General features: G+C 39.9%; 1 protein-coding gene across 9 annotated transcripts in view; it reads left to right on the top strand.

Moving 5' to 3' along the window:
- The window catches only part of TSPAN4 (tetraspanin 4), a 393,745-nt gene that overhangs the window by 269,982 nt on the left and 109,620 nt on the right, over nt 1-14,143 (top strand). Inside the window, exon 1 of one of the 9 annotated variants that reach the window (XM_052692764.1) lies at nt 3,565-3,625. The exons of the other annotated variants lie outside the window; for them this stretch is intronic. Coding sequence (XP_052548724.1) covers nt 3,590-3,625 — 36 coding nt within the window. The 5' untranslated portion in view covers nt 3,565-3,589. Of the gene's footprint in view, nt 1-3,564; nt 3,626-14,143 lie in introns of those variants that run through there. 9 annotated transcript variants of the gene reach the window in all.

Here is a 14,143-nt window from a genome sequence, read left to right as displayed (position 1 = left end):
TTTGTTTTGTTTTGTATTTTCCTTCATCCTGTCAGAGTTTGGGAAGAAACAAGAAACTGTGTATGTGTTTTTGATGCTGAAGCTAGGTGAGGAATCTGCATTTGTACAGAAAACCCTGACTGGCCTCCTGTAGATCTGTCTCAAGGTGAACAGGCTGCAACCTACATAAACATCTTTGCTAAGGAGAATTTAGCTGTAGTTTATTTTAAAGGCTTACAAGTTATTCTTGGAAAGCAATTTCTCTGCCAAATTGCAGTTCCCCACTGCATGTCTTGAGCTTCTTAAAGAAAATATTTTTTTCTTTCAATTTTAAAGTTGAGTAAAAGAGTGTGTTTTTCTGTAACTTTCTTCTGGGAAATGTCTGAACTGGCGAGACTGAAATTTTCCAAAACAGTGCAGCCAGAGGCATGCTTCTGCTGTGTCAAAGTCTTTGGGATTTGAATGATTTCTGCTTTGGTGCTAGAAATAGACTTATCCTATGCATGCTTGCCTTTTAAAAAAACTCTCCGCATCAGGTCTTCAGAGCTTGCTGCTGCTGACATTCCCTGCCAGAAATCAACATGACAGGGTAAACAGTTTAATAAGGGAAATTCTGTTTAGTTGAAGTTGTTATTCATGCTGTTGTATGCCTTTCTAAATATGTAAGGCTAAATATCACATTGCCCTTTTGCAGAAAACTATAATTCTGGCCTTTCTCTGTTCCCTAAGCCATTTATTGTTTGCTTGGCAGACAGGTCTTGCAGAGGGCATAAGTAGTCAGTTTGGGTTTAAAAAGTAACTTCCTGACCAGAGCGTGTTATTCACAGTGAAGTCAACAGATGTCATTGGATAATGAACCTCTGAGTTGGAGAAAGGGCAGTCCTAATTATTTGGAAGTAATTTAATGTTTCTGTCACCCTTACCTGTGTTTGTTCTTCCTTTTTGCAGCAGTGCATTTATTTTGTACATGGTCATTTATGTTTCTTTTCTGCCTGAATTCTTCAGCTTCACCATTTCCTTGGAGGCTGAAAATTCTTTTGACTTACAGAACGAAAATACCTGTTGTTAGCTTAGGATTTTTTTAGGTTTTTTTTTTTGGAAATCATTTCAGTACTAATTCTCCTAGGGGAGCTACAGAATTTACTTTTTTTCATTCAAAAATACTCTAAGGTGTTCATTTGAAAGGAGCTACTGGACTGTAAAAGAGGAGTTGTGCTTGTGGGAGCATTCAAAAAGAAGAAAGTTTTAGTGATGAGTGTATTCCAGGAATACAAGTCCGTATTCAGTCCTGTCTTTCCAGCATAATCCTGTGTATCTCCCTGTGTCTCATTTTTACTTGTGTAACATCAAAGTAGGTTTTCTTCTGCCCATTTCCGATTACATGGTTGCATTTTTTAACATTTTGTGGAACGTATAAAAAAAATAAAATAACAATATATATATGTCACCTGCCAGTCTTTATCAGTTCAATGAAACAAATTGTAATGTCAATAAATCTGACAAGGAACTGCACTAAATTAGCAGAGTAAAATATACTTGGCTGTTGTAGTTACAGATCTGTCCCCAGCTTGACCAGTTCAGTGATAACCTACTTAGGAGAGAGACTGTACCAAGTTATAACAATACTTAATTTGTTCCATAAATGTATTTTGAAATATATTACTCTGAAGTTTCCATGGAGCGCCGTAAAATGAAATCAAATTTAATTGTGTTCCACAGACATTAATGCATTTATGGAAGGAAAGACTGCAGCAGCTGTAGTGGCCTTGGTTTACTTTGCTACATGTTTTTCCAATTCTCCCTTCCTGAGATTTTCCTACATGTAAGGTCTCAATTTTGTTCCATATTGGTACAGAAATGTACGGTGATGCACAAGTGTGTATAGCGCTGTCAACAAAAAGCTCAATGCACTGAAATGTGCAGTAAATTAGTATACGTTGGAAGTAAGTTATTAAATTGCTCTATGAAGAAGAATCCTAATTTGGGCACTGGAACAGGTTGGTAGTTTCTAGGTGATGTTTAATCCCGTGTTCTGTTGTGCTGGTGTAGTGATGTAATTTTCAATAAATCTGAAGTAAAAGGAACTCTGACTTCTTCCAGAGGTTTCTAAAAATGAAAACTGTCTTGGTGATTTTTCTGAATCCAGTCTGGTTAGGTTAAGTGGCACCCTTTGGTGGAAGGCCAGAACACAGTCTGTGTTTGCCTTGCGTGCTCAAAACCCATTGTAGTTTGTGATTTTGGTGGCCTGTAAATTTTTGTAGTGATGTTTCTGAATTTATTAAAAGGGAACTGTTGGTGTTTTAGAGAATCGGGAAAAGAGTACGGTAAACAGAAGCGTATAGGTATAGATATGGTAGAGTTCATTCTACCTGTTTCTATCTCTCTGCTGGCCAAACTGGTGTTGTGAGAAACAGTATGTTTTTGTGTTTGTTTAAAATTAATCTGAATGAAGGCTTCTTAAAATAAGAAAAAGGTGCTGGTAGATAATTAGTCAGTTCCTGGAGCTCAAGGAATGCAAATGTGTATTTTTAGCATATGCCACCTGCTAGTCTTCAGGCCTATTCTATCTAACAACAGGAGACTCATTAATAGCCATTATCAGATTATTTCAGACTCAAAATTCATTTTAGCAACCTTATTTTAACTTGAGGATTACTCTGTGCTTTTGGTACTTTCTTGTCAAGCTTTCTTTTTCTCTACTAGCTGCAAACTGAAGCTTCTAAGTGTCCATGGGCACCCCAGTAGGTTGGAAAAAAATCTGTTGGTTATTGCTTTGATAAGTAATGGTGCAGAGATCATTTAATTGCAATGGAGGTTATTTCATCTTTGAACACTTAAGAAGATTGTGCTGCTGTACATTAGTTGTCACTTACATATTCTGAGCTGGGTTTTGAGTATCCTAGAGTCAATATGATGTATATATTTGAATAAATAGTAGTAGGCCTGGGGGTGGGTGAAGCTTGTCAGACACTGATGCTCCCACCTCCATCCTGCAGCATCCAGCAAGCATGTAGGGAGAGCACGAGCAGGAGAGCTTCTAACTGGCAATAAGAGCAAAGAGATCATTTATCAGTTACTGTTGCAGGCAGAGCAGGTTCAATGTGGGGAAAATTAGCTTTAATTTATTGCCAATTAAAATAATTTGCATTGTGAGAAATGAAAAGATGACTGCTAAAACAATGCTGAGGAAACCTGCTCCTCTTCCTTTAGCCTTGGTGCTCTTCCCACTCTTTTTGTTCCCTCAAGGGTCAGCCCTGACCTCTGCCCACAGCAGCCCCCACCCCACTGCCAGCATCTCACCTCCATAGCCAGCACTCATGGAAATGGACCTAAAAGCTTAACATATTCACGGCTCCCACCATTTTTTCTTACGATCAGTGGTTTAGTGTTTTATACCATCCACACTGATGTGATTTCTGACTCTTGGCAATCTAGCAAATCAACATTTGCAGTGGTTTTATGTGTGCTGAGTAAATCTCCATGCATCGCCTGCCTAGAGGTCGAGAGACTTTGCTCATCTCTGATAAAATTTGGAGCCAAATGCATGCTCTTTGGCTAACCAGCATGCACATCACACAAGTACTGATTAGTCTCCACCAGAGGCTGACTAATGGCTCTCTGGTCATCTTCCTCATTGCAGCCACAGGTATGACTTTCTCTCCTCTTTGCAGCTGTTGACATTTACAAAACTTATAGGACCTGTATCCCCTTGCAAACAGCTTCTCTTACTTCAAGTTTGAAAGTGAATTTATTTAAAATTCATGCAGAGGAGGAACAAGTGGTTATGTGGAAGACAGCGTCAATGCATCGGCCTCATCTGAGGAAACCAGGCTGATTCGATGTACGTTATTTATTTTGGCCATAGATTACATTGTGTCAAGTCTGCTTCTTGGACTCTGCCTGTAATAGTATTTCACATTCAGTTTTTACTTTTTTACTTCACAATCTAACTTCTACTGATGTATTTTAAATCATGAAGATCTCTTGATCTTCTTTCCAATATCCTTTGCCTTTTCGTTAGTGCAGATCTTGGTTAAGAATATGTGAAGTCTTCAGAGTGGACTACCTCAGTGCATCCAGTTTACTCACTTTAATGACACATTCTGGAGCAATTTTGTTTATTTGGATCAATGCTCATGTTTAATGATATATAAAATCACTTCATTTGCAAATGTATGCATCCAAAGGCCACAAAGTATACAGTTAAACAGAACAAGTACATTGACTGTTGTATTTGCCTTTGTCATTGCACTTTGACATTGCATTTCAAAGTGATACAGTGTACTTGGAAGTGGAAACAGAGGAATTTCCCATTTTAAATCATTCGTGCTTTAAAAGGAGAGTTTTAGACTTCAGAAAAACTGATCAGATCCAACATCAGCCATTTTTTCCTGTGTCATGTTATTGCAGCAGAACATGTGATGTTCTTCAACAGTGCTTTTCCTAACAGACAATATCTAAAGTCTGAGGCTACATAAAGGCCATTTTTTATGAGCCATGGTTATACTATAGCATACTATATATACTATACATGGTTATACTGTAGCATCGTGTGCCTTGCACAGGACTCCTTGTAGTGGTTAAAAGAGTGCTTTAGACAATATGATAAGAAACTTCTCCTCCCAAATCTACGCACCTTTGGTGACGGAGTGGAGGAATGAGTGGGCTGGTGGATGTCACTCTGTTGCAGTAAGGAGGCAGTGCACACTCTTCCCCAGAGTACTGCGTTCTTTCTTGACATACCTAGGGAAGTGCATTTCTCTATCCTTGTAGGGCCTCCAACCTGATATATGCAACCAAATAAAGCAGAAGAAAATTGTTTCTACCCGAGAGCATAGTAACTTCAGTGTATGTCGTTCCTTCTTTCTTTCATCTGCCAGGATGCTTTTTCATGTTTGCCCTCTCCCTGCCTCCTTGGCAAGAAGTATACCATTAGTTTGGAATCACTGTAACCTTGTCTGACTGACAAGGACTGAACTGTTTAATGTTGTCTCCTCTTCAGGAGGCTCCAGTCTGACACTTGCTGAAAGCATAGCTCATAAGGAAGAAAACCAGGATGCTTCTATGGTGAGGAAATCTTGCTTTAATGGGGCTGCATCAGCACTTCTAGTGCATTAATATTTTTATTGGACTGTATACTGAAGTACTGGGAAGTAAGTGCATTAGTGTGGATCAGCATTTCTGAGATATGGTTGTGTTTTATAGAGGGTATCAACAAGACACTGCATTTGAAAGCTCTGTTGATCTGGATCAGCAATTCAGTGCCTTAGGGATTCATGCAAATGCCTCAGCCCTGGGATCCAGGGAGAGTAGGGATGTGTTGTTGTATGTGGCTAATTCAGGTATTATTATTACTAGCCTTTGGCCTGAAGCTGAAGTTCAGAGTTCAGTGGATGCTGATTATCTGATGAAAAGTTTGCTTTCATTAAATTTGTTTTTTAGTGAAAACAAACAAACATGTCAGTGAGTGATTATTTTTGCCTTTGAAATTTAATTTAGCAAACAGGGACTCATTTGGAGAAAAGTAAAATATATATTCAAATAGCAGCAGTAAAAATCCATTGAGTTTTTATTGATTGTATATGGCACAGTATCAACGAGAAGCAAAACTAAAAAATTCAAGAGGGATCTTTCCATTATAGTGAAGCAGCTTTGTAGACCTGATTTAGCCTCTGGGCTTCCATGTCTTGTACCTGTTCCTCCTTCTGATTGCCCATCTGAAAGCCTGTCAGGGACTGTCAAGCAGTCCTTTTCTTCAAGGCACTTGCTTTCTTGTAAGCCTCAACTCCTCCTGACTTGACAAGTTTTCCATATATCCCTGTGGAGCAAGGCTAAGGATGAAGTATGCGCCTGGAACTTTAGAAAGGTATTGGTCAAAATGCCAGTTTTGTTGTCATTCCCTACGTGATATAACAATATTGGAGCTATGAGAAAAGGCATAAATTGAGATTAGGGGAAGTTGGGCACTGGTTTAGAAAGGGAGAGAAAGGGATAAAGCAGCACAGGTAAAGTGATGAGTGGAAGATGCTTCGAGTGAAGTGGAACAGGTAATTGTTAAGGTCTAAAATGAAGGACAAGTGAGGTAGGTCTAGGATCTCATCTCTCCGGTGTTGAAGGAAAGGTTCATAAAGAAGCAAAATCTCAGAAAATAACAGTAAAGGGAAGGAAACAGAGCTGAATCCTATCCAGAAAGGTCAAAAAGAGTGTGGAATAAATATAAGCATGCTATATTGTCATGATTTTTTTTCCCATTTCAGAGATTAGAATGAAATGCAGTCAGATAGGAACTTGAGACGGAGAGAAACTGAAAGTTGTTTCTGATGTCCTCTGTAGGGAGATCAGTGCACTGATCCAACTTAGGGATTTAAGGATGAACAGTACTGAATTCTGTTCTCAGGTATGGGCGTGAAGGTCCCAGTAATGGGGATATTTTTGTTCATGTCCAAACTTTGTTTACAGATCTTCTAGAAGTACAGCATTTTTTTCTCCTTTCGCTAAACGCCTTGACATATTTGGTCCCAGTGGGCACCACACTGGCAGAATGCAATGTGCAAAAGAAAAAAGCCCACTGAGGATTAATGCTAAAGATCCTTCAGTGTTTGCTTATTTATCCAAAGAAGAGAGACTATACTTTGCAATTTCAGTACAGTTTTTCAACATAAAAAAAAAAAATTAATCTTTTTTAAATTTTTTTTCTTCTTTTTCAGTCAACTTTAAGGTAACGCTGCATCTTATGATTTTTTCAGAATATCCATAGAATTCTACCTCCATCCCATTTCAGCTTGTATTGAAGTCAGTAGAGCCACAGGATTTCAATATGAGTTTTAATTTAAAGATGTGTTCTCAGTGTTTACTCTGGTTCCCTGCATCAGCTCTCTTCTTTAATAGCTGCCTACTGTGTTACTTCCATCTTTCCTTTCAAAACCCAGGCAAAACCAAAGTATGTTGGCCTGTAGTTTGTCCATATTCCCATTCTGTAAACAAGTGCAAAAGCTTTAATTCTTTTAAAACTTTAAGTTCGTGTGACGCTGATGAAATGAAAAGATATAAATCTTGTAAAAAGAAAAAAATTAACAGAGGGAGGGGAGAGGCAGAAATCAGGCAGAGACTGCATCTTGCAGTGAATATGTTAATCCTGATAATTGCACTGATCCTACTAGATAAGAGATTAACTCCGTGGGACATCTCCTAAAGAGGTACCTTAGAGTGCATAGTTACTGGCAGGGAGTTTGGAAAGAGCCCTCTCAAATTCCCATTGGAGAGCAGAGAAATTCAGATGTGTTGCTTCTTTATGAAAAATCAAGAGCTGATCTGTCAGCCTTGGCTCTGAGCAGCTGTCATCTGTTTGTGCTTTTTCTATCAGCAGTCAGGGGAAGCAGCAGTTGTGGCAGTAGCAACAGCAACACTGTCACTCAGTCCTTTTCTTTCTCTTGAGCCCCTTTTGCTGTGCTTTTGGGATATCGTGTTCCAAGATATATATTGGGTATTCGTAGAAAGATTATACTGTTGTTGGCATGCTATTCAAAAAGATAGAGTGATCCGATGCACTTGCCTTCATGTCTCTATCAGCATGTTGCCTGCCTCTAAGTTGCCAAGCCATGAACAAAATAAGAAATGTTTTTCTCTGGTTCTCCTTTGCAGCCCTGTGGAAGAGACTGGTTGTGATGCTTATCACTTTAATGTGCTGGCAAATTGCTTCTGCAGACTCAAAAACTCTCTGTAACCCCCCTCCCTCTACTGGGTCACTTTTGTTGGGGCATCTCTGACTGCAAGCAGAGAGATTGCAAGTAGAATGTACGCTATTGAAGAGTACACAGTGATTATTTATTGTCTAAAGCATACAGTAGAGAGCCAAAACAAAAGTGCTAAGAGTCCAGCAGAGCATTAATATGTCTCTAGTGCTGGTATGGTGACCCAGTGTGTGGTGAGTTCATAACCAGTTAGCCAGGTGGGAAGGTGCTTGCTTCCACTTCCACAGTTAAGCTGATCCTAGATAGTTCTTGGTCTCTGATTCTCTTCTTTTATTCTTGGAGTTCTTTAACTGCCTCATGGCAGTATTTTTCTCCAGTCATTGACTAGTACTGATTCCCCAGTTTCATTTCTTTCTGTCTTGCTTGGCTTTAACTTATGGACTGTCTCATAGCTCAATAGCTATTTTTTACAAGAAAGCTGAGCTAGCATCTCGTGGCTGTTCTGCACCATGCTGAGTGTTGGGTACCAGACAACCAAACTCCAGGGGACGTAGTTGATCTTTGGGAAAGGGCTGATAATCATCCTTGTTGATGTTTCTCTTCGGAGGAGGAGGAAGAGACAAGTGGCCTAGAGCGAGTTCTCTCCCAAATTTAATGTTTTGCTAGAATGGAGATAAAACTACTTTCTGCCATTTAATTCTGGAAAGCTGAAAATTTCTGGAAATGGTGAGTATTACAGATTTTCTTTTTTCCCATTCATTCTGAAAACAGAGTTCTGGGTGAACTGACCTAATACCATTGTGACAGACTGCCAAACACATTTTCTCTTCTGCAGTTTTGCTAACCAAACCTTCTGACTGCCTCCTTCTCCTCCTGTCTCTTAACAGTGGAATATTTAAGATTCCCTTTCTTCTATGTTTTTTGGGTTTTTTTGTTTGTTTGTTCCCACCCCCCCGAATGTATTTGGCAGTATTCTGGGGACTCGAGTTTTCTTTTGCTCATTGAGATGTTCTCCTGGTAAGTGTGTCCTTGTCCTCATTCTAAGAGAACAGCATCAAACTTCTCTGGTGTATGTAGAACTGGACTGAGTCTCCACTATGGGAAGCTTGGCAAAGATCAGTGGCAAATATGAAAAGGGATATTTTAAAGTGTGTAAAGAGCAGTGGGATTGGAGGAACCCTTTGAGCATCTCAGATAACAAGAATCCATTGAAAGTGCTCCAAGACATGAAAAAGTCCTTAGGGTCCTGTGTTTGCAGGACAGAGGCTGTCCCAGGTGAAAAGTCCAAGTGAAGGCCTCCAAATACAGAAATTAGAATCAAAACTGACTTTAATTTCCCAGGTTTTGCTTCTCAAATCTGCTGTTGTGCTTCATGAATGAAAAAATGTTGTTTGTGGCTGGAGGTGTCCCTGATGACTTAATCTCTCTAGTTCTTTCTTCGCCACCACCCAGACCTTACATTTTTCCTCCCAGGTCATTTTGTGTTGAAGCAGGATTTGCATCTTTTGAGTCAGGTTCCCTGAAAAGCTGTTTGTGTTTCCTCTTTGGTCTCAATACTGCAATAGTGATAGGTGCAGCTGGAAATGCGAGCTGTGCAAAGGCCATTCCCTGGGGATTCTGCAGGCAGAGTGCACCTGAGTCTGCCGCATGTCCTAGGAGAAATGCTGCCAGTCTGTCACAAGGGAAATGACACAGAAATAATCTCCTGTTAAGAATATCAGGAAAGTTTGGCAGCTCCACAAAGCAACAAGACAGATCCTGAATGGAAAAAGAAATTTAAAAATTTAAACAATTTGTACCGCCTGGCTTTGGGCTGCACTTAGTCTCTCTGTGATAGCTCTATGTCTGTCCTTTGGCTTGGCTTTTATGCTGTAGCCAAGAACCTGAAGTTCATGTATGCATGTGTAGACACAGAGAGATACACACAAACGAGCTAATTAATGTGAGATGATTTTAAAAAGCGGACTGGAGTTGGTCCTAGTGGACATAAATCTGCTTAGATTTAGAGAAGATATTCATCTCAATAAACTCCAGAGGAGGCTCTTTCACTTGACGATATCAGGAATTAAGATCAAACTTTAGCACTTAGATGCGTAAAGCCAGGCAGTGTGAACAACCTTGCAGGCTGACCACAAAGGTCAGAGTGTTTGTCAGTCGGCTGTGAGCATAACTTAGTTGGCAGCCTGCAGAAATAGATGCACCATCCAGCCCTTTGTAATTGGTACATCAGAGCTGAGTAACTGCTCTTTGCTTTTCCTACATACTTTGTTAATACAGAGGGCAAATACGATACCCAAAGGAGCTGGATAAATTGAATTGTGAAACTGTGATTCTTCGGAGTCCAGACAGTTATATTTTGTTTTTTTTCTGTACGGTAAATTGAGTGTTATTTATGTGCTTTGGATACTGAAGGAAGTAGAGACAATATTACAGTAAATAATTTTGTACTCAGATGCTCAATCAGGGATCTGTATATTAAGACCAAAGACCAGGTAGTCTGAAGAGTTGCTTTTCTCGGGAAATTAAACTATGCTACAGAGAGCAGCAGAGATGAGAAACATATTAATTGAAATATGTCCAGACGATTCTATCAGCAAACTATGCACCATGCTATGGAGATAGGCAAAAAAAGAAAAAGAGAAAAAAAATCCCCCAAGGTCCTCAGAAAATTCTTTTTCAACTTCAGATCAAATGATCTGCATGCTCTTGAGCATCCAAGTAACACTCAACAGCCATCTCTGAAGAAAGGACTCTTTCAAATAGCACAGCAGTTGCTCTCTGTTCAGTGCCTCAGCTCTGTCTGCAGCCGCTGTGATGCCCTGGGGCAGGAAGGAATGCTCAGACTAGGGAAAGCCACAGCTTGCCTCAGCAAGCATGCAGCAGTGGGAAAGTTCTTCCTGATTCCAACTACTGAGCACCGAAGTACTGACTTTGCCTGTGCTGCAATGCAGAACTGCAGGATGAGATTGATGGGAGTGAAGTCCATACCATTTTGGAAGAGAATTAGTAGACATCCAAGCTGGAAGGGTTATCTGGGAACTTTTAGTTTGATTTCCCTCTTTCCTGTTCCAACCATTTAGGCCATAAAATTTTTTGCAGAAGCAGCGTTTCATGTATATTTAAACATCTCCAGGCCCAGGCAAGCTAATCATCTTTCCTGGTAATAAGTTTTAATACTTAATTGTATTTTCACTGAGAGATCTTACCCTTTTTCAAGGTTTCATAGTGTTCATGTCACCTCTAGTTTTATTCTTCATTGTCCTAAACGTGTCAAAAGCTTCTTAGTTTTTTCATTATCAGGATGTTTTTCCTAAAACACTTTCATGATCTTCTCTGGCACTTGCTTTAAGATGCCTGCAACCACCTTGGTACTTGTCAAGCAGAACTGAACACCCTGTGATCTGTAATAATGATCTTTCAAATCTTTGAACGGCTTAGGTGGGAAGGAACCTTAAACTCTACCCAGTTCCAACTTCCTGCTGTGGGCAGGGCTACCACCCACCACATCAGGCAGTCCAGGGCCCCATCCAGTGCTGCATGTGGAGAGCCAGGAATTGCTTTTCTGTGTTGTAACCCTTGTTATGGCTGAGGCTGCTTTTTTTTGCACGTTTACTGTTCTCAGGGGTTGTTGTCTAATAGTACTTTGCTAAACCACCCAATCCTGAGTGTATTTATAACTTAATCAAAAACAGGTGAAATGGGGAGAGTAGCTGGGTTGAAAAATCATACTCACTTGCAAATCAAATATTTGAAGATCTAGCTGATAAAAAAAAGCTAAGCAGTGCACAAATATACTTACCAAAAACTGCAAGCACTGTTTAAGCGATGATAATATGTGATTGGAACCAGTTATGAAGCAGAGATGTAGGTTGCCAGATTTAATACATATACTGAACAAAAAAAAATCCTTGCTAAGATGTTTTTAAAAATTTCCTCATTATGTGATGCTGGGACAGAATGGCCACAGGTTTGGAGTAAAGCAGGATGTGATTAAACTAGTTCATACTTGTAGGGAACTGTTGGGTCACAGTCTGAGCCACTGATTGAGCACCTGGGGAAGACCCAGTCAGCCCTGGGAGCACAGGTGAAGGCAATTCATCTCGTGACCCCTCTCAGACCTCATTTACAGGCTGATTGGGACTGGGGAAGGATCTCTGGTTGGAGTTCTCTCCCTTGTGGAGTTTTCCCTGCGAGCCTGGGTCTTCAGAGGTGGGTGAGCACTTTTGCTTTATAGAACCTTTCTATTTGCATTAGTCCCTTTATCATTTCACTTCCTGTATCACCATTCCATCACGTAGATCTTTCTGATTTTTTCAGAAAAAAAAAACCTGTTCATCTGTGAATTTTTAAATAGGGAAGAAGAGGCACAGCATAGTTATTGCTGAGCCCACGTGTGCTCCTGGTTTACCATGACATCCAGGCTGTCTTTGTTTCTGAAAACTTGTAAGAAACTGTGGAATAGAACACTTTTTAATCTAGTGAGGGTGTAATTTGTTGCCTAGGATAATATTTGTTTTTCAGAAGTGGCATTAGCTAAGAACTTAGTAGATCTTCTATGCCATAGACGTAAGCATTCTTGCTGGTTGTTCTTGCAGACTGATTTGGGTGCTTATGTACTTTGATACAGACACTACCGTTTTGTTTCACAGAGTGCCTTTCTCATGCTGGAAACAGGGGAAGGTTGGAAAGGAATGAGTCTGATCTCAATCGAGCCCTTATCTTGTTTGAAAATTGTACAGTAAACGGGGCCAGGGATTACTGACAGGCAGTGGGTAAGGCTGTGCAGTGCCAAACTATTCAGAGCCACAGTTTGCACATTCCTAATGATGTGGGAATGTGGTGGGGTGTTTGCTAGGCCACATTTGCATAAATGCTGAGCATTCCCAGCTGCACGTGTGACTACTTGGATCTGTGCTCTGCGTGTATGGGGTGTCATAGAAGTCCTAAATATTTTAGAGAATGGCGCTCTGGGATTTCAAGTTTGTTGATTAAATGTAGAATTTTAGCTATTTTGGCTTCACTTTGATGTCTGCCAAAAATAAAATTATCAAAAATGCAAAATGTTGTAGGAATATTGAGGCAAAATGTGAAATCTTCTGAGCTAGTTTGTGCAACAAAGAAAAGCCTGGTAAAGTGGTGCCACCACCGTCAGTCTTCATGGGTATGCAGAAGTAAAATGTGGTGCAGCACATTGAATGTGGAGGTTGAGAAGAAATGCCAAGTGGCTGCAGGGTCACTGAAGGAGCCACGATTCCCATGGAAGCAATTTTTGGCAGTGTGCCCCAATGCACGTGTACTGGGGAGAGACCTAAAGTGCACCAGGCAACCTGATACTATCTGGCTTTGCAATCGCAGTTTTCGTATGCTGAAGGATTTATTTTTTTTAAACTTGAATAAAAATATGTCACTGAACTTCACTGGCTACTTGTTTGACAGGAAATAAAGAGATTGGTGCCATTAGTGCCTCAGGCAGGCCAGGTGCAGCTGTGCAAGTTAGTAATATTTCTCAATAACCCAATTGAGTCGTTCAGGGAAATTACTGTGTATGGTGTCATTCAATATCTCTGCTGATGCCTGATGGAATTAATATTGCTATTTATATCAATAAGCAGATAGATTTGATGTTACTAATAGTATAATCAGCATCTAGGATTTTTTGTCGATGTTGTAGTACCTTCCAAATTAGCACATTGCTGTTAGGCAGTGGATGACAGGTGCTAAGTCAGTGGACTACCTGATTACAGATAATTGTAATTTAATCAACCACATTTAGATTGGTGAATGGGACTTTTCCTTTTTCTAGGGCTTATGTCATTGATACAGAAAGAAGCATCAGAAAAGATGCCTTAGAATCTTCTAATCGAGCTCCAGAGTTCTTGCAGATCTGTTCAATGCATCTTTCAAACTAGTATCTGATTGCACCCATTCTTGAATATTTACAGTAATGGTTCCTGCCCAACTTCCTTGGAGATAGTATTCACTTACCAGAGATTCCTTTCCTTAACTTACGCTGCCAGCTTACCTACCAACTTCTGAGACTGAGTAATTCCCTTCTTTCATTTATACATTTATGTTATTGCCTTGAAGATATTTATAGAATGTGACTGTGTTCCTCTTGAGTCACCTCTCTCCTAAACTATTAGTTTCTCTAGCTTTCCTGATGTATGACCTATTTTCCTAATTTTCTGGATCACTGATGGAGAAGAGCTCAGTGTCTTGCCTAAGTGGAGTATGGGTCAAAGGAGAAGTGACTGCTAGCTGAAGACTAACCTTGAAACGTATCAGAATTCTTCTAAGTGTAAGATACTAGAATTACCTATTCAAACCCCTTCTCCTGCTGAGACTGGTGTAAATTTAACTGTACTAGTTTCTGGTTCACATTCTTGATTCTCAATTTGGCAAAGGCACTAAACATCAGATGAACCTCATTTCAGTCCTTTTCAGTTCATCTGTATTGAAATTCTGAACAGTAA

The sequence above is a fragment of the Tympanuchus pallidicinctus genome, unplaced genomic scaffold (genome assembly GCF_026119805.1).
Source record: "Tympanuchus pallidicinctus isolate F22 unplaced genomic scaffold, pur_lepc_1.0 scaffold3, whole genome shotgun sequence".
NCBI classification, from domain to species: domain Eukaryota; kingdom Metazoa; phylum Chordata; class Aves; order Galliformes; family Phasianidae; genus Tympanuchus; species Tympanuchus pallidicinctus.
Note: the sequence above shows the minus strand (reverse complement) of the source record. Positions and strands in the feature narration are given on the sequence as shown.